The 26,017-nt window shown below is 40.4% G+C and overlaps 1 protein-coding gene across 1 annotated transcript; it reads left to right on the forward strand.

Moving 5' to 3' along the window:
- Positions 1-23,239: 23,239 nt before the first annotated feature.
- GSPT2 (G1 to S phase transition 2) lies at positions 23,240-25,639 on the forward strand. Its single transcript, XM_061178444.1, has 2 exons — positions 23,240-23,326; positions 23,433-25,639. Exon 2 carries the CDS (start codon positions 23,444-23,446, stop codon positions 25,340-25,342), a length of 1,899 nt encoding a protein of 632 aa, XP_061034427.1. The 5' UTR covers positions 23,240-23,326; positions 23,433-23,443; the 3' UTR covers positions 25,343-25,639.
- Positions 25,640-26,017: the final 378 nt, after the last annotated feature.

Below are 26,017 nucleotides of genomic sequence, written 5' to 3' on the forward strand. Positions count from 1 at the left end.
TAGAAGGAACAAGGCTTCCATTTTCTTTTGGGTTGATAAGAAAAATTTAGAACCAGCCTTTGATAGCCCACTGTAGGCATGTGCATAATTCACTGGATGCCTTTTCAGCCACATCTCTGATATTCTGGGAGAATGTTGAGTTTTCCCTACTCCTGACAAGCCTGCCAAGTAATAGATGTGATGTTTCAACAAATGAGTGAGTGAGAATGTTCTGAATCCTACCAGACAGAAGAGAATTAAAAGCGTTTTTCATCAGAGACGATTTACTCTCTACTCAGGATTAAATTAAGTGAAATAAGAAATTATCGATTTCTCAGACCTCTAATGGTGAACTTTCTTTTCTCAGTGGGTGAATTACTTCAAGATCAGAGCAGAGCAATTGTACACCCCCCTCCAACCCTCATCAAAGAAACTCAGCCATCTCAGGTGGGGAAGACAAAACGACAACAACAGATTTTTCAAGGCTCAATCTCTGTGGACACAACCTGTTCACCATTTCTCTCCCTTTAGGTCACTCCTTTCTGATAAACACCCAAGATGTTTGACAACAATAGCACCAGCTCACTCTACTACTTCTCCTTTCTCACTTCAGTATCTCATGCCGTTGCTTCATTTGTTGCAGAACAGATTTTATAACTAAATAGACAAGCATGGAACTATCAATAAGATATAGTAGACTTAATAAAGAAGGGACTCCCCCCCACCACTGTCTGTTCTACTTCCTTGCTCTTACTTACCTACAGAATCTACTGTGAGCAGAAATACTTCCGTCTTGCAGTGTCTTGATTTCCTAGGGAAGGTTTAGTAAGTCTGTAATAGGTTTTCAGAGGAAGGAGGAAATGTCACATGTCAACTGGTGATTCTGCAGTATTAGGATGCCTCAATGGCTGTTCTCATGACATATGAAAATACTGATTAAAATTTAATGATATATCTTTAAAACTTCCAAAGACTAGATCCTGAGTTTTCTCCATAATGATGGGGATCTCCCTCTCTTCCCATGTTCTTCTGAGCAGACTCACAGAACGAGAACATGTCGGTCTGCAAATGGGGTTGAGCCACATGCAACTACTTAACTAGGGGATAGAGAGGGTTCAATTGGCACGATCTATATCTCACGTGTCTCCAAGACTCACGAGACCCAAGTCTTAAGGGATGGAGATTAAGGACAGAGGAGAATTGGGTCACAAGATTCTTTCATTGGGTCAAATATGGCAGGGGAGCAAAGTTGACATAATAAAGAACAGCTCTTTGCTCCATGAATGGCAATATTCTACTGGCATGAAACGGAGGTATGAGGCACCGGAAAGGCTTTCTAGGAACTATCCTTGCTGTTCTGGCAGGACCTGAGCTGGACTCTGCAGGTGCTCATGGGACGAATGTACATCAAGCTCATTCCTTGTGAACAGGCGACCAGACCTGCTGGCAATGAGATCAGCGTGGCAGCACCTCTGCCTATGGTCAGATCATCAAGCTTCACACTTCCTGTGTTAGGCCCTGCACTCCTTTCTCAGCCCACAACTGAGTTCCCGTGTTTGCAGTTTTCACGTGTGGCCTGGTGTGCAGAATGGATAGTGTGGGGCAGGATCATTTGTGAGCCGCTATGTGAGCCCTAAATCTGCAAGCATCATCTACCATCAGAGTAGAGCCAGAATCAAACTAGGCCCCCTTCCTGAATTGGAATATGCCTAGCACAGTGCTGAGCAAACAGTGGACTTCCTTCCTTTGCCCCTTTAATATTTCCCACAGTGATTTTGGTGAGCCAAGGAGGTGGCTGTTAGAACCCCTGGCAGATGGGCAAAGTAATGTGCTGTGGAGCCACTAATCAGAACCCCAGCTAGCCACCTCGCCCTTCCTCTAGGAGGCTCTGGTCCCTCATCGCACACAACATGGAGATAATGCCACTTACCTCGTTAATAGGATTGTTGTGAGGATTGAACAAGATAGCAGGTGTGAAAGTGCTTGGATAGAGTAGGTGACTCAATCCTGTGAGTGTATTCCCTTCAGTGCCTACTTAATCCTTACGCCTGACTTGTTTTTGGCCCTAGGAGCTCCGCTTCTCCTTTCCCACTGGATTTGTTGATTTCTGACCCAACAGCCTTTCCTATCAATACCCTAGGGTAGGAAAAACTGATTTTGGTCAAAGAGGTAATATGTTCAGTCCCCAGGTGGGACTTGGGATTTCTCCAATCCAATCATGGCTACACCGTTTCCCTTTGTCAGATAATGATTTTTCCAGCCTCTTCTATAGATAAAGGTGGCTCTATGATCCAGTTCTGCCCAATGAGACATACGGGGAATGCGTTGGGGGCTTCTGTGATATATGCCTTTTTTTAATGAGAAGGACAGATGTGGCACAGGAGGATGGTGGCACTTGGAATGCAATAGAGATGCCTGGAGCTCTTGCAGAGATGCCTGTGTGGCTGCATGAGGTTACCACCTTAACCTGCAGGAAATAGTGGAGCAGGGGGATCGAAGCCATGGTGCCCTGGAGCAGCTGAATCAGAGAACAAATGGGTGCTTCCAGATTTCTTATTGCAAACAACAACAACAACAACAACAACAAACAGCAAAAAACAAAAAACATAAGGCCCTATTTATTTTACCTTTGCTTCCAAACTTTCCCTTAAACTCATTTGAAGTTAACTTTTACAACTTCTCATACTGGCTCTATATCCAGAAATTCTGATTTCATTAGTCTGTTTTGTGGCTTTGGATATTTTCTTTTAAAAACCTTCTGCTATAAATATTGTCAAACTGATACATGACAAATTAACTATTATAACGAGCTCCCATGTAAATCCCACCCAGCTTCAACTGTCATGAGCTCTTGATCAGTTTTATTTCATGTAAACCTATTAATTTACCCACCCCTCCAGGTTTTCTTCAGGCAAATCCCGAACATTTTTTCAGTTAATCCACGTATATTGCAGAATATAGCTCTCCAAGATAAAGACTCCTTAAAAAGACTACTTTAGTGACACAATACATGCCATTATCATGCCTAAACAAGAGTTAATAATTACTTAGTATCTTCAATACTCACAGGTAAAGTTTCCCTTTCTCTCTTTTAAATGCTAATGTTTTCACTTTGTTTTCTTCAACTCTGGATCCCATTTAGACTCAGGCACTGCAGTTTTTTTGTTTTTTGTTTTAATATCTTTATTGGAGTATAATTGATTTTCAATGGTGTGTTAGTTTCTGCTTTATAACAAAGTGAATCAGTTATACATATACATATGTTCCCATATCTCTTCCCTCTTGCTTTTTTTTCAATATGCCTCCTAATTCTCTGTAAAATTCACCCTCTCTTACTCTCTCTTTTTCTCATGAGAAATGAGTCCTTTGCTCTAGAGAGTCATCCACATGCAGAATTTTGCTGATTTCTTTTCACTGGCGTCATTTAACACACTCCTCTGTCCCCAGCCTTTCCTGCAAATTGGGATTTAGATCTTGCCTTCTTCTGGTTCAGTCTTCATAATTTGGCAAGAATGTCTCAGAGGCAGTGTTGCATTCGTCCATTGGGAGGGGAATACAGCATGGTTGTCCCTCTTTTTGTAAAGCCAGCAGATATTGGTGCTCATTGCCTAGAGCGCTTGCATCATTTGAGGTTGAAAATGGATATATTTTCATTCTATCTACCCTTCTTCATTTATTAGATGGAATTCTTCTCCGATGAGAAACTTCCCTCATCCACTATTTGGTAACCAGTGTTACAGTTCATATGCCACACACAGGATAATTGTTTCATTACTTGCCTCTGCTTACCCAATTTCCAAATAATGAATCTATTTCCTACCATTTGATCACAGTGACCATGAGGTCTTTGTTCCTCTAGAGCCACTATGAACCCAACATTTAATCACAGTTGATGTGTTTAAATCTGTTTTACTTATTATTCTTATTGGCACTCAATTTGTCCCTGCGTGATGCAGACTCATAATCTGAATCTGCCCACACGGGCAAATGCAAAGCCGGCGCTCAGTCAGTGTGGGCTGGAAGTACGTCATAGAACTGAGTGAAGTGTACTGACATCACACTTTCCTGTTTTATTACAACATTATATTACTGTGCTCATCCCTCCACCAGATGTTTGAACCTGGCATTACCCCTTGGCTGTCTTTGTTGTGATGCAGGTATTACTACATTTGGAGACAGAAGAATTAAGACTCCCTCTCCTTCGTTGGACCTTTCTACCTTACTTGGGGGACAGGTGACTCAACTAGGCTCACGGATTTGATCATCTTTTGGCTTACAAAATTCATTTCCCCACATTACCATTAATTCTCGCTCACACTGTTTTCTCTGTGTTCATCTGTGCCATCATTTGCTATTGCTCTACTTTCTGGAACCTTGCATAGCTCAGATTTCCTCTTTCCCTGACACATCTATCTCCTCCATATCATTGTACCAGCACCCCTGTGGAAGTCATTTATCAGTAAATCTCCAAGTGGCCTTACTCGGCTTCTTCCTCTCAATGGTTTTTCCAGTCAGGGCTGTGCATTTTGAGGGCTGAGTGTTTGGGCCTTGGTCACATCAAAGACCCTTTGGTAACCAGCCTCCTTTTCTCCGAACTTCAATTTTCTGATTTCTAACCTGGGGCAAAAGATCTAGCCCTCCTGTGCCCCTGTGAAATGAGCTCCACAAGAGATCGCCAGAACATCATGAAGCATACAGAGACTGGGATGTGTAAAACATTTGTACCCATGATTACTTGAATACAGGCTGCTACATGAGAAGTGTTGGATAAAATGTAGGGGAATTAGACAACCCCTTGACTTCATCCCGTTACTCCGAGGGATCACAGTAATCTTTACGCAGGAATTGCTAGGACACATGCAGGAATTGGTTGGCCATCAGGTTACCGTATGGAGATATTTTCCACTCTTTAACCCTCAAATAAGACTACTTTCTGGTTAGGCTACTCCAGCACTCGGCTATCAGGCAGTTCAGTTCTAGCTGAGTGTGCTTCACCAAATTTTATTTTTAATTTTTTATTGAGATATAATTGACGTATAACATTGTATAAACTTAAGTTGGACAATGTGTTGATTTGATACATTTATGTATTGCAATATGAATGCCACTGTAGCGTTAGCCAACATCTCCATCATGTCACATAATTATCATTTTATTTATATGCTTCACTAAAGTTTATTTTAGCAGTTCTGTGTACTGGTGTAAAATGAACAAGTCTGAGTGACTAATAATCTCAGTTTTCACAGTTCTTCATATTTCCCATATTGACTGTGTGTGAATTAGTCTGAAAACAACAGGTTTATAGTTTCAGCTTTGGTTTGTAATTATATTCTCACCTAGGACTGGAAACATTGGATGGGGTGTGCTGTGGACGTTGCGGGCATTAGGGACTGCCTTAGAATGGAGATACATTTCCCCCCATTTAGCCTCAAATTTAGGCATTTTTGTTTATATTTACTCACAGGCTTTTCTATAAGGCGTATCATCCATGATGGAAGTTGCTGTCCCACAATTTACCATATTGGTGTTTAGTAATGATGATGCCACCGAAGTATCTTACAAATCTAGCCTCTTTGGCTCTTTGTACCCGCCATGTAACTTTGCCCTTAGTACCTCAGGGTGTACATGTGAATGTGGATTCATCTCCACTTATCAGATAAGGAAACTGAGGCACAGAGTGTTTAATGATATTAAACGAAGACTCTAGTTAACAATGGTATGACTTGATTTTGAACCCCAACTTTTCGGTACTTTTACTAGTCAATGTTTTGTTGCTGTTAGCAGAAAGCATTCTATGTTAATTAGTACAGGGATTAATTTGGGGAGTTAGGGCCTATAAATACTGTCCTAGGGCCTGGAGATACAGGTCTATTCCTGGCCTCTCAGAATGATTATTATAGTCATTCAGCAGAATTGGTCCCCAAGGGGAGCTGCCACAGTTGAGTGGGTAAATCAGGATGCTTCCAGTGCAACTGTTGGCTTTAGGCATAGGGTGTCTTAATTGGTTTCTTGGAATCAGGAAATTCTACCAGAATTGTTAGCTCAAGAAAGATACTTCCCCAGCTACATTCACAACTCCAGATCATGCCTGCTTTACTCTACATCTCTCTACACTTAAATTGGCTCTAAAATAAATCTGATCAGTGTGCATCAGATTGACAGAAGGTAAAATGCATCTGGAACCCTACTAGTAAAAACTCTAGGAAACAGAGAATTAAGCTTTCCTGCCTCTTCAGTATAGAGAGGCATATTTATGAATGGCGCGGGAAGATACAGTGAGAAAACCAATATAATGCATCCAACACAGTGTTCTTAACCCTGTGTTCCCTAGTCCCTTGATATATTCCTCTTCTCCTTCCAGCCCATTTGGTACTACCATTCCTAAAACCAGGATGAAACTTAAAACTCTGCTTGTGCTCTAGTCTGCCTAATGATGCTAGGTGTATGAGGGGGAAAGAGGGGAATCTCAAAGCCAGAGAGTATTATGTTTTCCAGTATAAACTTCTTTTGTTTAATTGGAATTCTTAAGAAAATAATTTTACATTCACAAGTCAGCCACTTCCCCCACACCCTAAAAGTCTATCCTAAATCTTCTCCATTTCTCATTTTCCTTATTTCATTCCTCTCTCACAATCTCCACAGGGTTACCTCCTACTTCAGGAAGAAAACATGTCCTCATAAAAGAACGTCACTGTATTATCCTTTCTCTCTAAAATTCACCAATATTTCCATTCTCTACAGATAATCTATGACTTTACCCTCTTCTCCCATTTTCTGATTTAAACCTGCCAAATCTCCCGATTCATTTTTTTTTTGTAGATAATAGATGCTACAAGCCAGTATGGCCTTAGAATCATAATGCCTGTGTTTGAACACAAAGCCCACTACTTACTAGTTATATGACCTTGGATAATTCACTCAGCTTCTCTAAACATCCATTTCTTTTCTGTAAAATATAGTGATAAGGAGGAGGGAGGGGCAAGATGGCGGAAGAGTAAGACGCGGAGATCACCTTCCTCCCCACAGATACATGAGAAATACATCTACACGTGGAACTGCTCCTACAGAACACCCACTGAACGCTGGCAGAAGACGTCAGACCTCCCAAAAGGCAAGAAAATCCCCACGTACTTGGGTAGGGCAAAAGAAAAAAGAAATAACAGAGACAAAAGAATAGGGACGGGACCTGCACCAGTGGGAGGGAGCTGTGAAGGAGGAAAGGTTTCCACACACTAGGAAGCCCCTTCGTGGGCAGAGACTGCGGGTAGCAGAGGGGGGAAGCTTCAGAGCCACGGAGGAGAGCGCAGCCACATTGGTGCAGAGGGCAAAGCGGAGAGATTCCCGCACAGAGGAGCGGTGCCGACCAGCACTCACCAGCCCGAGAGGCTTGTCTGCTCACCCGCCGGGGCGGGCGGGGCTGGGAGCTGAGGCGCGGGCTTCGGTCGGATCCCAGGGAGAGGACTGGGGTTGGCGGCCTGAACACAGCCTGAAGGGGCTAGCGCACCACAACTAGCCGGGAGGGTGCCCGAGAAAAAGTCTGCAGCTGCCGAAGAGGCAAGAGACTTTTTCTTGCCTCTTTGTTTCATGGCGTGAAAGGAGAGGGGATTCAGAGCGCCACTTAAACGAACTCCAGAGACGGGCGCGAGCCGCGGCTATCAGCGCGGACACCAGAGACGGGCATGAGACGCTAAGGCTGCTGCTGCCACCAACAAAAAACCTGTGGGCGAGCACAGGTCATTCTCCACACCACCCCTCCCGGGAGCCTGTGCAGCCCGCCACGGCCAGGCTCCCGTAATCTGGGGACAACTTCCCTGGGAGAGTGCACGGCGCACCTCGGGCTGCTGCAACGTCACGCCGGCTTCTGCCGCCGCAGGCTCGCCCCGCCTCCTCCGTACCGCTCCCTCCCCCCGGCCTGACTGAGCCAGAGCCCCCGCATCAGCTGCTCCTTTAACCCCGTTCTGTCTGGGCGGGGAACAGACGCCCTCAGGCGACCGACATGCAGAGGCGGGTCCAAATCCAAAGCTGAACCCCGGGAGCTGTACCAACAAAGAAGAGAAAGGGAAATCTCTCCCAGCAGCCTCAGAAGCAGCGGATTAAAGCTCCACAAACAACTTGATGTGCCTGCATCTGTTGAATACCTGAATAGACAACGAATCATCCCAAATTTAGGAGGTGGACTTTGGGAGCAGGATATATTAACTTTTCCCCTTTTCCTTTTTTTGTGAGTGTATATGTGTATGCTTCTGGGGGAGATTTTGTCTATATAGCTTTGCTCTCACCGTTAGTCCTAGGGTTAGGTCCGTCCGTTTTTTTTTTTTTTTTTTTTTGCTTAAAAAAATTTTTCTTTTCCCTAATAAATGTTTTCTGAATAATTTTTTCCTTATTTTCTATTTTTAAAAAATTAAAAAAAATTTTTTTAATAAGTTTTTTCATATTTTTTATTTTAAAAAATTAAAAAATTTTTTTTCTTAATAATTTTTTTCTTATTTTTAGTATAAAAATTAATAAATCTATTTTTAAAAATTAAAAAAATTTTTTTTCTTAATAAATTTATTCTTAATAATTTTTTTCTTATTTTTTATTATAATTGCTTTATTTTATTTTATTTTATCCTCTTTTTTTCTTGCTTTCCATTTTTTCTCCCTTTTATTCTGAGCCGTGTGGATGAAAGGCTCTTGGTGCTCCAGCCAGACATCAGGGCTGTGCCTCTGAGGTGGGAGAGCCAACTTCAGGACACTGGTCTACAAGAGACCTCCCAGCTCCACGTAATACCAAACGGCGAAAATCTCTCACAGATCTCCATCTCAACATCAAGACCCAGCTTCACTCAACGACCAGCAAGCTACAGTGCTGGACACCCTATGCCAAACAACTAGCAAGACAGGAACACAGCCCCATCCATTAACAGAGAGGCTGCCTAAAATCATAATAAGGCCACAGACACCCCAAAACACACCACCAGACGTGGACGAGCCCACCAGAAAGACAACATCCAGCCTCATCAACCAGAACACAGGCACTAGTTCCCTCCACCAGGAAACCTACACAACCCACTGAACCAACCTTAGCCACTGGGGACAGATACCAAAAACAACGGGAACTACGAACCTGCAGCCTGTGAAAAGGAGACCCCAAACACAGTAAGATAAGCAAAATGAGAAGACAGAAAAACACACAGCAGATGAAGGAGCAGGGTCAAAACACACCAGACCTAACAAATGAAGAGGAAATAGGTAGTCTACCTGAAAAAGAATTCAGAATAATGATAGTAAGGATGATCCAAAATCTTGGAAATAGAATAGACAAAATGCAAGAAACATTTAACAAGGACGTAGAAGAACTAAAGAGGAACCAAGCAATGATGAAAAGCACAATAAATGAAATTAAAAATACTCTAGATGGGATCAATAGCAGAATAACTGAGGCAGAAGAACGGATAAGTGACCTGGAAGATAAAATGGTGGAAATAACTACTGCAGACCAGAATAAAGAAAAAAGAATGAAAAGAATTGAGGACAGTCTCAGAGACCTCTGGGACAACATTAAACGCACCAACATTCGAATTATAGGGGTCCCAGAAGAAGAAGAGAAAAAGAAAGGGACTGAGAAAATATTTGAAGAGACTATAGTTGAAAACTTCCCTAATATGGGAAAGGAAATAGTTAATCAAGTCCTGGAAGCACAGAGAGTCCCATACAGGATAAATCCAAGGAGAAACACACCAAGACACATATTAATCAAACTATCAAAAATTAAATATAAAGAAAACATATTAAAAGCAGCAAGGGAAAAACAACAAATAACACACAAGGGCATCCCCATAAGGTTAACAGCTGATCTTTCAGCAGAAGCTCTGCAAGCCAGAAGGGAGTGGCAGGATATACTTAAAGTGATGAAGGAGAAAAACCTACAACCAAGATTACTCTACCCAGCAAGGATCTCATTCAGATTTGATGGAGAAATTAAAACCTTTACAGACAAGCAAAAGTTGAGAGAGTTCAGCACCACCAAACCAGCTTTACAACAAATGCTAAAGGAACTTCTCTAGGCAAGAAACACAAGAGAAGGAAAACACCTACAATAACAAACCCAAAACATTTAAGAAAATGGGAATAGGAACATACATATCGATAATTACCTTAAATGTAAATGGATTAAATGCTCCCACCAAAAGACACAGACTGGCTGAATGGATACAAAAACAAGACCCATATATATGCTGTCTACAAGAGACCCACTTCAGACCTAGAGACACATACAGACTGAAAGTGAGGGGATGGAAAAAGATATTCCATGCAAATGGAAATCAAAAGAAAGCTGGAGTAGCAATTCTCATATCAGACAAAATAGACTTTAAAATAAAGACTATTACAAGAGACAAAGAAGGACACTACATAATGATCAAGGGATCGATCCAAGAGGAAGGTATAACAATTGTAAATATTTATGCACCCAACATAGGAGCACCTCAATACATAAGGCAAATACTAACAGCCATAAAAGGGGAAATCGACAGTAACACAATCATAGTAGGGGACTTTAACACCCCACTTTCACCAATGGACAGATCATCCAAAATGAAAATAAATAAGGAAACACAAGCTTTAAATGATACATTAAACAAGATGGACTTAATTGATATTTATAGGACATTCCACCCAAAAACAACAGAATACACATTTTTCTCAAGTGCTCATGGAACATTCTCCAGGATAGATCATATCTTGGGTCACAAATCAAGCCTTGGTAAATTTAAAAAAATTGAAATCGTATCAAGTATCTTTTCCGACCACAACGCTATGAGACTAGATATCAATTACAGGAAAAGATCTGTAAAAAATACAAACACATGGAGGCTACACAATACACTACTTAATAACGAAGTGATCACTGAAGAAATCAAAGGGGAAATCAAAAAATACCTAGAAACAAATGACAATGGAGACACGACGATCCAAAACCTATGGGATGCAGCAAAAGCAGTTCTAAGAGGGAAGTTTATAGCAATACAAGCCTACATCAAGAAACAGGAAACATCTCGAATAAACAACCTAACCTTGCACCTAAAGCAATTAGAGAAAGAAGAACAAAAAAACCCCAAAGCTAGCAGAAGGAAAGAAATCATAAAGATCAGATCAGAAATAAATGAAAAAGAAATGAAGGAAACAATAGCAAAAATCAATGAAACTAAAAGCTGGTTCTTTGAGAAGATAAACAAAATTGATAAACCATTAGCCAGACTCATCAAGAGAAAAAGGGAGAAGACTCAAATTAATAGAATTAGAAATGAAAAAGGAGAAGTAACCACTGACACTGCAGAAATACAAACGATCATGAGAGATTACTACAAGCAACTCTATGCCAATAAAATGGACAACCTGGAAGAAATGGACAGATTCTTAGAAACGCACAACCTGCCAAGACTGAACCAGGAAAAAATAGAAAATATGAACAGACCAATCACAAGCACTGAAATTGAAACTGTGATTAAAAATCTTCCAAAACACAAAAGCCCAGGACCAGTTGGCTTCACAGGCGAATTCTATCAAACATTTAGAGAAGAGCTAACACCTATCCTTCTCAAACTCTTCCAAAATATTGCAGAGGGAGGAACACTCCCAAACTCATTCTACGAGGCCACCATCACCCTGATACCAAAACCAGACAAAGATGTCACAAAGAAAGAAAACTACAGGCCAATATCACTGATGAACATAGATGCAAAAATCCTCAACAAAATACTAGCAAACAGAATCCAACAGCACATTAAAAGGATTATACACCATGATCAAGTGGGGTTTATTCCAGGAATGCAAGGATTCTTCAATATACGCAAATCAATCAACGTGATACATCATATTAACAAATTGAAGGAGAAAAACCATATGATCATCTCAATAGATGCAGAGAAAGCTTTCGACAAAATTCAACACCCATTTATGATAAAAGTCCTGCAGAAAGTAGGCATAGAGGGAACTTTCCTCAACATAATAAAGGCCGTATATGACAAACCCACAGCCAACATTGTCCTCAATGGTGAAAAACTGAAACCATTTCCACTAAGATCAGGAACAAGACAAGGTTGCCCACTCTCACCACTATTATTCAACATAGTTTTGGAAGTGTTAGCCACAGCAATCAGAGAAGATAAAGAAATAAAAGGAATCCAAATCGGAAAAGAAGAAGTAAAGCTGTCACTGTTTGCAGATGACATGATACTATACATAGAGAATCCTAAAGATGCTACCAGAAAACTACTAGAGCTAATCAATGAATTTGGTAAAGTAGCAGGATACAAAATTAATGCACAGAAATCTCTTGCATTCCTATACACTAATGATGAAAAATCTGAAAGTGAAATTAAGAAAACACTCCCGTTTACCATTGCAACAAAAAGAATAAAATATCTAGGAATAAACCTACCTAAGGAGACAAAAGACCTGTATGCAGAAAATTATAGGACACTGATGAAAGAAATTAAAGATGATACAGATAGATGGAGAGATATACCATGTTATTGGATTGGAAGAATCAACAATGTGAAAATGACTCTGCTACCCAAAGCAATCTACAGATTCAATGCAATCCCTATCAAACTACCACTGGCATTTTTCACAGAACTAGAACAAAATATTTCACAATTTGTATGGAAACACAAAAGACCCGGAATAGCCAAAGCAATCTTGAGAACGAAAAATGGAGCTGGAGGAATCAGGCTCCCTGACTTCAGACTATATTACAAAGCTACAGTAATCAAGACAGTATGGTACTGGCACAAAAACAGAAATATAGATCAATGGAACAGGATAGAAAGCCCAGAGATAAGCCCACGCACATATGGTCACCTTATCTTTGATAAAGGAGGCAAGCATATACAGTGGAGAAAAGACAGCCTCTTCAATAAGTGGTGCTGGGAAAATTGGACAGGTACATGTAAAAGTATGAAATTAGAACACTCCCTGACACCATACACAAAAATAAACTCAAAATGGATTAAAGACCTAAGTGTAAGGCCAGACACTATCAAACTCTTAGAGGAAAACATAGGCAGAACACTCTATGACATAAATCACAGCAAGATCCTTTTTGACCCAGGTCCTAGAGAAATGGAAATAAAAACACAAATAAACAAATGGGACCTAATGACGCTTAAAAGCTTTTGCACAGCAAAGGAAACCATAAACAAGACCAAAAGACAACCCTCAGAATGGGAGAAAATATTTGCAAATGAAGCAACTGACAAAGGATTAATCTCCAAGATTTACAAGCAGCTCATGCAGCTCAATAACAAAAAAACCAACGACCCAATCCAAAAATGGGCAGAAGACCTAAATAGACATTTCTCCAAAGAAGAGATACAGATTGCCAACAGACACATGAAAGAATGCTCAACATCATTAATCATTAGAGAAATGCAAATCAAAGCTACAATGAGATATCATCTCACACCGGTCAGATTGGCCATCATCAAAAAATCTAGAAACAATAAATGCTGGAGAGGGTGTGGAGAAAAGGGAACACTCTTGCACTGTTGGTGGGAATGTAAATTGATACAGCCACTATGGAGAACAGTATGGAGGTTCCTTAAAAAACTAAAAATAGAACTACCATACGACCCAGCAATCCCACTACTGGGCATATACCCTGAGAAAACCATAATTCAGAAAGAGTCATGTACCAAAATATTCATTGCAGCTCCGTTTACAATAGCCAGGACATGGAAGCAACCTAGGTGTCCATCATCGGATGAATGGATAAAGAAGATGTGGCACATATATACAATGGAATATTACTCAGCCATAAAAAGAAATGAAATGGAGGTGTTTGTAATGAGGTGGATGGAGTTAGAGTCTGTCATACAGAGTGAAGTAAGTCAGAAAGAGAAAAAGAAATACAGTATGCTAACACATATATATGGAATCTAAGGAAAAAAAAAAAGGTCATGAAGAACCTAGTGGCAAGATAGGAATAAAGACCCAGACCTACTAGAGAATGGACTTGAGGATATGGGGAGGGGGAGGGGTGAGATGTGACAGGGTGAGAGAGTGTCATGGACATATATACACTACCAAATGTAAAATAGATAGCTGGTGGGAAGCAGCCGCATAGCACAGGGAGATCAGCTCGGTGCTTTGTGACCACCTAGAGGGGTGGGATAGGGAGGGTGGTAGGGAGGGAGATGCAAGAGGGAAGAGATATGGGAACATATGTATATGTATAACTGATTCACTTTGTTATAAAGCAGAAGCTAACACACCATTGTAAAGCAATTATACTTCAATAAAGATGTTTAAAAAAAATATATAGTGATAAGATTACCTTCTTTGCAGAATGGTAGGGAAAATGAAATAAGAAAATCCATAGAAAGTAATTGAAATATGACCTGCACCCTGGAAACACTCAACAAAATGAGTTATTATCAGATAAATGTAGTTCAACCATGACATACTGGTAGAGAATGTGGAGAGCTTATGGAAAAAAAATCTGTTTTCTCTAATCATATTGGCGGTGGCAGTATCAAGACTTCTATATGTGTAGGTGGGATAAATCAAATGATTATTTTATTTTCTAATTTTTATCATCCCCTTTTATCATTGAGAACCAGTATTACTGGTTTGGCAGAAATATATAAAATTGGTCTGGTACATTTTGTCTCACCAGATAATAAATAAACCATGAAGGATTACTAGCATAGTCTCAAAACCACTCAGAACCCAACTTGAAGAGGCTTCCACTGGTCAATAATGGACCATCTTAAATTTAATGTGTAGTAAGAAAAATTGTTTAAAACATCAAATATATGTAAATCCAATAATTCATAATTATTCTTTTGCAATATCCTTATTTGTCTTCTGTGAAGGATTACAGGCAACCACATCATTATTTTCAAAACACTCAAATAAAGAGAAATAATCAACCACTTCCCTGTCCCCCTTTTACAATTTGTACCTCAAAGTAACAAAATTGTCAATAAAAGGAAACTGTTTTAAATGTGTATCCCAGTTAATAAAGAAAGGAAGAACGACAGAAGTACAATATCACAATTTTGCAACAACTAATGATGCAATGTTTCTACACAATCATCATTAACTTCTGCTAACTGTAATAGGAGTCACAACCTGACATTATGTGCCTCTTTATGGAAACACTCAAAATCCCCATTCAAGTATTCTTGCTAAAAAATTGCACCTATATCAAGCGCACAGATCCAATTATTGATATACAGAAAATACAGAGAAAAAAAGGAATATTCTAAAATATACCATAGGGATACAATCAGCAAAGTCAAGAATGTAGAAAACTCTACAAGTCACATATCTACCTTCTTCAATGGATAAATGATGGGAAAAAAATGGAGGATAGGTTGGGAAGCTGTAGATTGAGAGACTTAAAAGAATTATCAAAAAAGGTAGGCAATTTCATTTTATATTGTTTTATTTTATCTTTTTCATTCTTTCTTTCTCCCTTTCATTCTGAGCCGTGTGGATGACAGACTCTTGGTGCTCCACCCAGGCATCAGGGCTGCGCCTCTGAGGTGGGAGAGGCAAGTTCAGGATATTGGTCCACAAGAGACTTCCCAGGTCCACGTAATATCAAACGGAAAAAATCTCCCAGAGATCTCCATCTCAACGTGAAGACTCAGCTCCACTCAACGACCAGCAAGCTACAGTGCTGGACACCCTATGCCAAACAACTAGCAAGATAGGAACACAACCCCACCCATTAGCAGAGAGGCTGCCTAAGATCATAATAAGGTCAGAGACACCTCAAAAATCACAACCAGATGTGGACGTGCCCACCAGAAAGACAAGATCCAGCCTCATCCACCAGAACACAGGCACTAGTCCCCTCCACCAGGAAGCCTAAACAACCCACTGAAACAACCTTAGCCACTGGGGACAGACACCAAAAACAACAGGAACTATGAAACTGCAGCCTGTGAAAAGGAGACCCCCAAACACAGTAAGTTAAGCAAAGTGAGAAGACAGAGAAACACACAGCAGATGAAGGAGCAAGGTAAAAACCCACCAGACCTAACAAATGAGGAGGAAACAGGCAGTCTACCTGAAAAAGAATTCATAATAATGATAGTAAAGATGATCCAAAATCTTGGAAATAGAATGCAGAAAATACAAGGAACGTTTAACAAGGACCTAGAAGAACTAAAGAGCAAACAAACAGTGATGAACAACACAATAAATGAAATTAAAAATTCTCTAGAAGGGATCAATAGCAGCATAACTGAGTCAGAAGAACGGATATGTGACCTGGAAGACAAAATAGTGGCAATAACTACTGCAGAGCAGAATAAAGAAAAAAGAATGAAAAGAACTGAGGACAGTCTCAGAGACCTCTGGGACAACATTAAATGCACCAACATTCGAATTATAGAGGTCCCAGAAGAAGAAGAGAAAAAGAAAGGGACTGAGAAAATATTTGAAGAGATTATAGTTGAAAACGTCCCTAATATGGGAAAGGAAATAGTTAATCAAGTCCTGGAAGCACAGAGAGTGCCATACAGGATAAATCCAAGGAGAAACACGCCAAGACACATATTAATGAAACTATCAAAAATTAAATACAAAGAAAAAATATTAAAAGCAGCAAGGGAAAGAAAAACAAATAACACACAAGGGAATCCCCATAAGGTTAACAGCAGAAACCTGCAAGCCAGAAGGGAGTGGCAGGACATATTTAAAATGATGAAAGGGAAAAACCTACAACCAAGATTACTGGACCCAGCAAGGAACTGATTCAGATTTGACAGAGAAATTAAAAACTTTACAGACAAGCAAAAATTAAGAGAAATCAGCACCACCAAACCAGCTTCAAAACAAATGCTAAAGGAACTTCTCTAGGCAGGAAACACAAGAGAAAGAAAAGACCTACAATAACAAACCCAAAACAATTAAGAAAATGGTAATAGGAACATACATATCTAAAATTACCTTAAATGTAAATGGATTAAATGCTCCAACCAAAAGATGTACACTGGCTGAATGGATACAAAAACAAGACCCATATATATGCTGTCTACAAGAGACCCACTTCAGACCTAGGGACACATACAGACTGAAAGTGAGAGGATGGAAAAAGATATTCCATGCAAATGGAAATCAAAAGAAAGCTGGAGTAACAATTCTCATATCAGACAAAATAGATGTTAAATCAAAGACTATTACAAGAGACAAAGAAGGACACTACATAATGATCAAGGGATCAATCCAAGAAGAAGATATAACAACTGTAAATATTTATGCACCCAACATAGTAGCACCTCAATACATAAGGCAAATACTAACAGCCATAAAAGGGGAAATCGACAGTAACACAATCATAATAGGGGACTTTAACACCCCACTTTCACCAATGGACAGATCATCCAAAATGAAAATAAATAAGGAAACACAAGCTTTAAATGATACATTAAACAAGATGGACTTAATTGATATTTATAGGACATTGCATCCAAAAACAACAGAATACACTTTTTTCTCAAGTGCTCATGGAACATTCTCCAGGATAGATCACATCTTGGGTCACATATGAAGCCTTGGTAAATTCAAGAAAATTGAAATCCTATCAAGTATCTTTTCCAACCACAATGCTATGAGACTAGATATCAATTACAGGAAAAAATCTGTAAAAAATACAAACACATGGAGGCTAAACAACACACTACTTAATAACCAAGAGATCACTGAAGAAATCAAAGAGGAAATCAAAAATACCTAGAAACAAATGAAAATGAAAACACAACGACCTATGGGATGCAGCAAAAGCAGTTCTAAGAGGGAAGATTATAGTAACACAATCCCATCTTAAGAAAAAAGAAACATCTCAAATAAACAACCTAACATTACACTTAAAGCAATTAGAGAAAGAAGAACGAAAAAAACCCCAAAATTAGCAGAAGGAAAGAAATCATAAAGATCAGATCAGAAATAAATGAAAAAGAAATGAAGGAAACGATAGCAAAGATCAATAAAACTAAAAGCTGGTTCTTTGATAAGGTAAAGAAAATTGATAAACCATTAGCCAGATTCATCAAGAAAGAAAGGGAGAAGACTCACATCAATAGAATTAGAAATGAAAAAGAAGAAGTAACAACTGACACTGCAGAAATACGAAGGATCATGAGAGATTACTACAAGCAACTATATGCCAATAAAATGGACAACCTGGAAGACATGGACAAATTCTTAGAAATGCACAACCTTCTGAGACTGAACCAGAAAGAAATAGAAAATACGAAGAGACCAATCACAAACACTGAAATTGAAACTGTGATTAAAAATCTTCCAACAAACAAAAGCCCAGGACCAGATGGCTTCACAGGTGAATTCTATCAAACATTTAGAGAAGAACTAACACCTATCCTTCTCAAACTCTTCCAAAGTATACCAGAGGGAGGAACACTCCCCAACTCATTCTTCGAGGCCACCATCACCCTGATACCAAAACCAGACAAAGATGTCACAAAGAAAGAAAACTACAGGCCAATACCAGTGATGAACATAGATGCAAAAAACCTCAACAAAATACTAGCAAACAGAATGCAACAGCACATTAAAAGGATCATTCACCATGATCAAGTGGGGTTTACCCCAGGAATGCAAGGATTCTTCAATATATGCAAATCAATTAATGTGATACACCATATTAACAAATTGAAGGAGAAAAACCATGTGATCATCTCAATAGATGCACAGAACGTTTTGACAAAATTCAACACCCATTTATGATAAAAACCCTCCAGAAAGTAGGCATAGAGGGAACTTACCTCAATGTAATAAAGGCCATATATGACAAACCCACAGCCAACATCGTCCTCAATGGTGAATAACTGAAACCATTTCCGCTAAGGTCAGGAACAAGACAAGGTTGCCCACTCTCACCACTATTATTTAACATAGTTTTGGAAGTTTTCGCCACAGCAATAAGAGAAGAAAAAGAAATAAAAGGAATCCAAATCGGAAAAGAAGAAGTAAAGCTGTCACTGTTTGTAGATGACATGATACTATACATAGAGAATCTTAAAGATGCTACCAGAAAACTACTAGAGCTAATCAATGAATTTGGTAAAGTAGCAGGATACAAAATTAATGCACAGAAATCTCTTGCATTCCTATACACTAATGATGAAAAATCTGAAAGTGAAATTAAGAAAACACTCCCATTTACCATTGCAACAATAAGAATAAAATACCTAGGAATAACCTACCTAAGGAGACAAAAGACCCTTATGCAGAAAATTATAAGACACTGATGAAAGAAATTAAAGATGATACAAATAGATGGAGAGGTACACCATGTTCTTGGATTGGAAGAATCAACATTCTGAAAATGACTCCACTACCCAAAGCAATCTACAGATTCAATGCAATCCCTATCAAACTACCACTGGCATTTTTCACAGAACTAGAACAAAAAATTTCACAATTTGTACAGAAACACAAAAGACCCCGAATAGCCAAAGCAATCTTGAGAAAGAAAAACAGAGCTGGAGATGTCAGGCTCCCTGACTTCAGACTGTACTTCAAAGCTACAGTAATCAGGACAATATGGTACTGGCACAAAAACAGAAATATAGATCAATGGAACAGGATAGAAATCCCAGAGATAAACCCACGTACATATGGTCACCTTAGTTTTGATAAAAGAGGCAAGAATATACAGTGGAGAAAAGACAGCCTCTTCAATAAGTGGTGCTGGGAAAACTGGACAGCTACATGGAAAAGAATGAAATTAGAACACTCCCTAACACCATACACAGAAATAAACTCAAAATGGATTAAAGACCTACATGTAAGGCTAGACACTATCAAACTCTTAGAGGAAAACATAGGCAGAACACTCTATGATATATATCACAGCATGATCCTTTTTGACCCACCTCCTAGAGAAATGGAAACAAAAACAAAAATAAACAAATGGGACCTAATGAAACTTAAAAGCTTTTGCACAGCAAAGGAAACCATAAAGAAGACCAAAAGACAACCCTCAGAATGGGAGAAAATATTTGCAAATGAAGCAACTGACAAAGGATTAATCTCCAAAAGACATTTCTCCAAAGAAAATATACAGATTGCCAACAAACACATGAAAGAATGCTCACATCATTAATCATTAGAGAAATGCAAATCAAAACTACAATGAGATATCATCTCACACCGGTCAGAATCGCCATCATCAAAAAATCTACAAACAACAAATGCTGGAGAGGGTGTGGAGAAAAGGGAACCCTCTTGCACTGTTGGTGGGAATGTAATTTGATACAGCCACTACGGAGAACAGTATGGAGGTTCCTTAAAAAACTAAAAATAGAACTACCATACGACCCAGCAATCCCACTACTGGGCATATACCCTCAGAAAACCATAATTCCAAAAGAGTCATGTACCAAAATGTTTATTGCAGCTCTATTTACAATAGCCAGGACATGGAAGCAACCTAAGTGTCCATCGACTGATGAATGGATAAAGAAGATGTGGCACATATATACAATGGAATATTACTCAGCCATAAAAAGAAACGAAATTGAGTTATTTGTAGTGAGGTGGATGGACCTAGAATCTGTCATACAGAGTGAAGTAAGTCAGAAAGAGAAAATCAAATACCGTATACTCTTACATATATATGGAATCTAAAAAAAAAAAAAGGTCATGAAGAACCTAGGGGTAAGAGGGAAGTAAAGACACAGACCTACTAGAGAATGGACTTGAGGACACGGGGAGGGGGAAGGGTAAGCTGGGAGAAAGTGAGAGAGTGGCATGGACATATATACACTACCAAATGTAAAATAGATAGCTAGTGGGAAGCAGCCGCATAGCACAGGGAGATCAGCTCGGTGCTTTGTGACCACCTAGAGCGGTGGGATAGGGAGGGTGGGAGGGAGGGAGATGCAAGAGGGAAGAGATATGGGGATATATGTATATGTATAACTGATTCAGTTTGTTATAAAGCAGAAACTAACACACCATTGTAAAGCAATTATACTCCAATAAAGATGTTAAAAAAAAACTAGGCAAAATTGATCTGTAGTGTTTGAGTATATATTTGTGTGATAAAACTGTACAGAAAATCATGAAGGTGATTACCATAAATGTCAGGATAGTGGTTACATTTAAGGATGGAAGGAGTGGGCTGTGTTTGGACAGGGTACAGAGAAGCCTTCTCTATTGGCTGGCAAAGTTCTATTGATTTGGGTGGTGGTTACAAGTGTGTTTTCCTTCTAAGTCAATAAGCTATAATTTTGTTTTATGCAATTTTCTGTATTTGTGCTATATTTTGCAATAAAAAAATTTAAGGGGAAAATGATTGAATTAAGCAGTGGCCAGATATTGCCTTTGATGGGACTTCTCCCATATACTGATGAACTCCCTCAAAGTTCTAGGCAGATCAACTGGAGACAATCAGCCCATCACACAAACCAAGAGCGTTTTTTCCAAGGTTAGTCTCTGTGTATATAGCCTGGTCAGTGTTTCTTTCTCTTGGGTGTATCTGCCTCTCCCTGAGCCCCAAGGATGATGGCTTGTGAAGACATCCAGTCACCATTTCTCCTTTAGGTTTCTAAAAGTGAATCATCCTCTGTTCTCTAACAGAGATATTACTAAGTAGCAGTTACACTAATATTCTCATGATCAATACAAATGACCCAGGTAAAGGAAATGTCCCTGGTCTGTTCTGCTTCCTTTCTATTACTAACTTTATGTGAACACAATGGCCTAAACCTTGACAAGTTCTCCCAGAGACATTTTAGTAAGTCTATCTGAGGTTCACAGAATGCCCAAGAAAGGCTCCAGCACATTGTAGAGTGCTGTCCAAGGGTCTCTGCACATTCACCCTCTCATTTCTTCCTATTCTTTGTGAATAGGTGTGTACATTCTCTTTATGTGATAGCAAATAATTAAGCCATTACCTGAGGCAAAAAGAATGAAGGGGTTTCACATCTAATGGCTTGGGAACAGCACAGAGCTAGTAAAATAGTGGCAATCCCAGACTGAAACCACCAAGGATCCAAGCGTGTTAGACATACGACATTTTTTTCTACCCCTGAAATCTGCAGAACAAAATTCTTAAGTTATAAATCAGTTACTAATTTTTACATTTTGGGTTGTTGTTGGATTTATTTAATATCCAACTCTATGACTTCATCTTGTACTAGCAAACTGCATTTTCCCAGTATCTTTTTTCTATTTCAGTTTGATCTAAATTAAGATAATTTACAAAGTAGCTCTTCTAGGCTTTGGCTCAAATGTTACAAACTCTTTCTAAGAGTGCGATTCTATTGCTTAGGGTCTTATGGACTTTGCCCATCTCAGAGGTCTTAATCGGCTTAATTAGGCTGATATCCACAAGCCTTGTAAGGTTCCAATATGACACTGATTCTTTCTTAGAGCAAATCCAGTATCAGCAGTAAGGTTCCAGGCCCCCAGAATTAGAGAGGAAAGCCTGTGGACCTAGGGTGTACTCCAGGGAGGTGCTGGTGAGTGGGGCAGGTACACCAGAATACAGTTGGTTAGAAGAATACAAGTGATCTGAGTCCTGTGCCTGTCTATGTGATCCACCACCGCATCACAGGCCAGCCATTGTCCTGGCACCTGCACAAATGCTGTAGGTTGCGCAGCTCTACCGGGACAAGGGTCTCCTTGGGAATTCCTTCCATGTAGATACAGCCAAAGTGCTTAACATGAAAAAAGGTTATAACCCCACCTTTACACCGTAGAAGCCATCAGCCAAAGTTATAGGCTGGGGGGGGGGCGAGGGGGGCGGGAGGGGCGGCACTGGAAAAGGGAAATCCAAAGGCCTCAGGTTTCAAATTAATACTGATCTAAAGTCGCATTTCCAAGGTTCGGCTTCATCTCCCTGTATTTCAAGAGCGCCTTCCTGATCACTAATTTCTTCCTTCGGTTGCTGGGTAAACCTTTAACCCCTATCCTACCTCCATTTGTTCAATAGCAATTTTCATTTTCACTTGAATCTGAGTAGAATTGGAAATCAGGTGTGCCTGTCTAGGCTTAATCATTAAATCGTGGTCAAATCGCTCTCCCGGAGCGCGTGAACAAAAATGAATGGACATTTTCGTAAAAAAAAAAAAAAAAGAGAGAGAGACTTTCGGACTTCACCCAAGACTGAGGATGCAGGAGGCCGAGCGTACGGATGGCAGCGAGGGGTCAATCCCCGCCCGGCGCCGGGTCGGCGGTGGAGGAGTCGGAAGTGGTCGGGGTTTGGGGGAGGAGATCCGCTCACACACAACAGGAGAGGCTGCGCCGCCATATCTGCTGCCGCCGCCGCAGTTGCGAATGCAGCGTCGGGACCGGGCTGCCTCCGCGCCGCCGCTAAGGTTCGTGTCGCTCCCCCCCGAGCCCCCTGCTTTTGCCGCCTCACCCCCGGCGGCACTGCCCGCTCTTTCTGGCCCGCTGAGCCCGCTCCCTCCCCGCATCCATCAGGGCTGAGGACCATGGATCCGGGCAGCAGCAGCAGCAGCGACTCGGCTCCCGACTGCTGGGACCAGGTGGACATGGAAGCACCGGGTTTGGCCCCGAGCGGGGACCGAGCCGCCTCGGCGGCTGCGGCGGCGGCGGCCGAGGCCCAGCGTGAGCCCCTCAGCTCGGCCTTCAGCCGACAGCTCAACGTCAACGCCAAACCCTTCGTGCCTAACGTCCACGCCGCGGAGTTCGTGCCGTCCTTCCTGCGGGGCCCGTGCCAGCCGCAGACCCCCCCGGCCGACGCCCCCGGCATCGATGAAACCTGCCCCGGCGCGGGCGACCCTCAAGGTAAAAGGCTGGGACGGGGGGCACCTGTGGAACATTCCAAAGAGGAACAGCTAGTGTGGCATGAAGGTTCCAATTCAGCCGTTACCATGGAACTTTCGGAACCTGTTGTAGAAAATGGAGAGGTGGAGATGGTCTTAGAAGAATCATGGGAGCACAATAAAGAAGTAAGTGAAGCTGAGCCAGGGGGTAGTTCCTTGGGAGATTCGGGGCCCCCAGAAGAAAGTGGCCAGGAAATGATTGAGAAAGAGGAAATCAGAAAATCGAAATCTGTGGTCGTACCCTCAGGTGCTCCTAAAAAAGAACACGTAAATGTGGTATTCATTGGGCATGTAGATGCTGGAAAGTCAACCATTGGAGGACAGATCATGTTTTTGACAGGAATGGTTGACAAAAGGACACTTGAGAAATATGAAAGAGAAGCTAAAGAAAAAAACAGAGAAACTTGGTATTTGTCCTGGGCCTTAGATACAAATCAGGAAGAACGAGACAAGGGTAAAACAGTAGAAGTGGGTCGTGCCTATTTTGAAACAGAAAAGAAACATTTCACAATTTTAGATGCCCCTGGCCACAAGAGTTTTGTCCCAAATATGATTGGTGGTGCTTCTCAAGCTGATTTGGCTGTACTGGTAATCTCTGCCAGGAAAGGAGAGTTTGAGACTGGATTTGAAAAAGGTGGACAGACAAGAGAACATGCGATGTTGGCAAAAACAGCAGGGGTGAAATATTTAATAGTGCTTATTAATAAGATGGATGATCCCACAGTAAATTGGAGCAGCGAGAGATATGAAGAATGTAAAGAAAAGCTAGTGCCCTTTTTGAAGAAAGTCGGCTTCAGTCCCAAAAAGGACATTCACTTTATGCCCTGCTCAGGGCTTACCGGGGCAAATATTAAAGAGCAATCAGATTTCTGCCCTTGGTACACTGGATTACCATTCATTCCGTATTTGGATAATATGCCAAACTTCAACAGATCCATTGATGGACCAATTAGACTGCCAATTGTGGATAAGTACAAGGATATGGGCACTGTGGTCCTGGGAAAGCTGGAATCAGGATCCATTTTTAAAGGCCAGCAGCTTGTGATGATGCCAAATAAGCACAATGTGGAAGTTCTTGGAATACTTTCTGATGATGCTGAAACTGATTATGTAGCCCCAGGTGAAAACCTTAAAATCAGACTGAAGGGAATTGAAGAAGAAGAGATTCTTCCAGGATTCATACTCTGTGATCCTAATAATCTTTGCCATTCTGGACGCACATTTGATGTTCAGATAGTGATTATTGAGCACAAGTCCATCATCTGCCCAGGTTATAATGCGGTGCTGCACATTCATACTTGTATTGAGGAAGTTGAGATAACAGCCTTAATCTCCTTGGTAGATAAAAAATCAGGAGAAAAGAGTAAGACACGGCCCCGCTTCGTGAAACAAGATCAAGTGTGCATTGCCCGTTTAAGGACAGCAGGAACTATCTGCCTTGAGACATTCAAAGATTTTCCTCAAATGGGTCGTTTTACTTTAAGAGATGAGGGTAAGACCATTGCGATTGGAAAAGTTCTGAAACTGGTCCCAGAGAAGGACTAAGCAGTTTTCTTGTTGCCCCTACACAATACTGTGAGAATTGACTACAAAAGTTCACCACCTTCTCTTATTTACTGCCCATTGAGAGACTTTTCTCCATATTTTGCGAAGAAAAATTTCACAGCAAAAATCCATGTTTTGTCAGCTTTCTCATGTTGAGATCTCAGTTGTGTCACTGCTGAATTTACCCATAAGTTTCCTCCTCCTATGCCATTCTGCTTCCTTGAACAGAATCAGTAATAGCTTTGTAAGTGATGTGGATGTAATTGTCTATAACAATGAAAAATTAATATATTTTTTAATTTTTCATTTTCCCTTAGGATATTTAGACAACCCTTGTTCCACGCAGACCAATCAGAGTGTGTCAGTGTGTGTGTACATGTTAAAAAGACAACTAACATGTGAATAAAATATTCCATTTGAAACTCTTATTGGTATTTGAAATGCTTTCGAATATTTTTTTTAATTTGTCTGTAATACTTCTCAATTAGGTTTTTTACTGTCTCAAGTAACTGAATACATTTTATTACCTGGGCTTTTAACAACTGTCCTGCACTCACTGTTTTAAATGAGGAATTTACAAACAATGCACAGGTTTGTGTTAAAGGAAAAATTTTAATTTTGAGAAAAATAACTTAGAGCTCTTCCCAATGAACTTTGTTTTCTGTGTTCAAGTCC

The sequence above is a fragment of the Eubalaena glacialis genome, chromosome X, assembly GCF_028564815.1.
Source record: "Eubalaena glacialis isolate mEubGla1 chromosome X, mEubGla1.1.hap2.+ XY, whole genome shotgun sequence".
NCBI lineage: Eukaryota > Metazoa > Chordata > Mammalia > Artiodactyla > Balaenidae > Eubalaena > Eubalaena glacialis.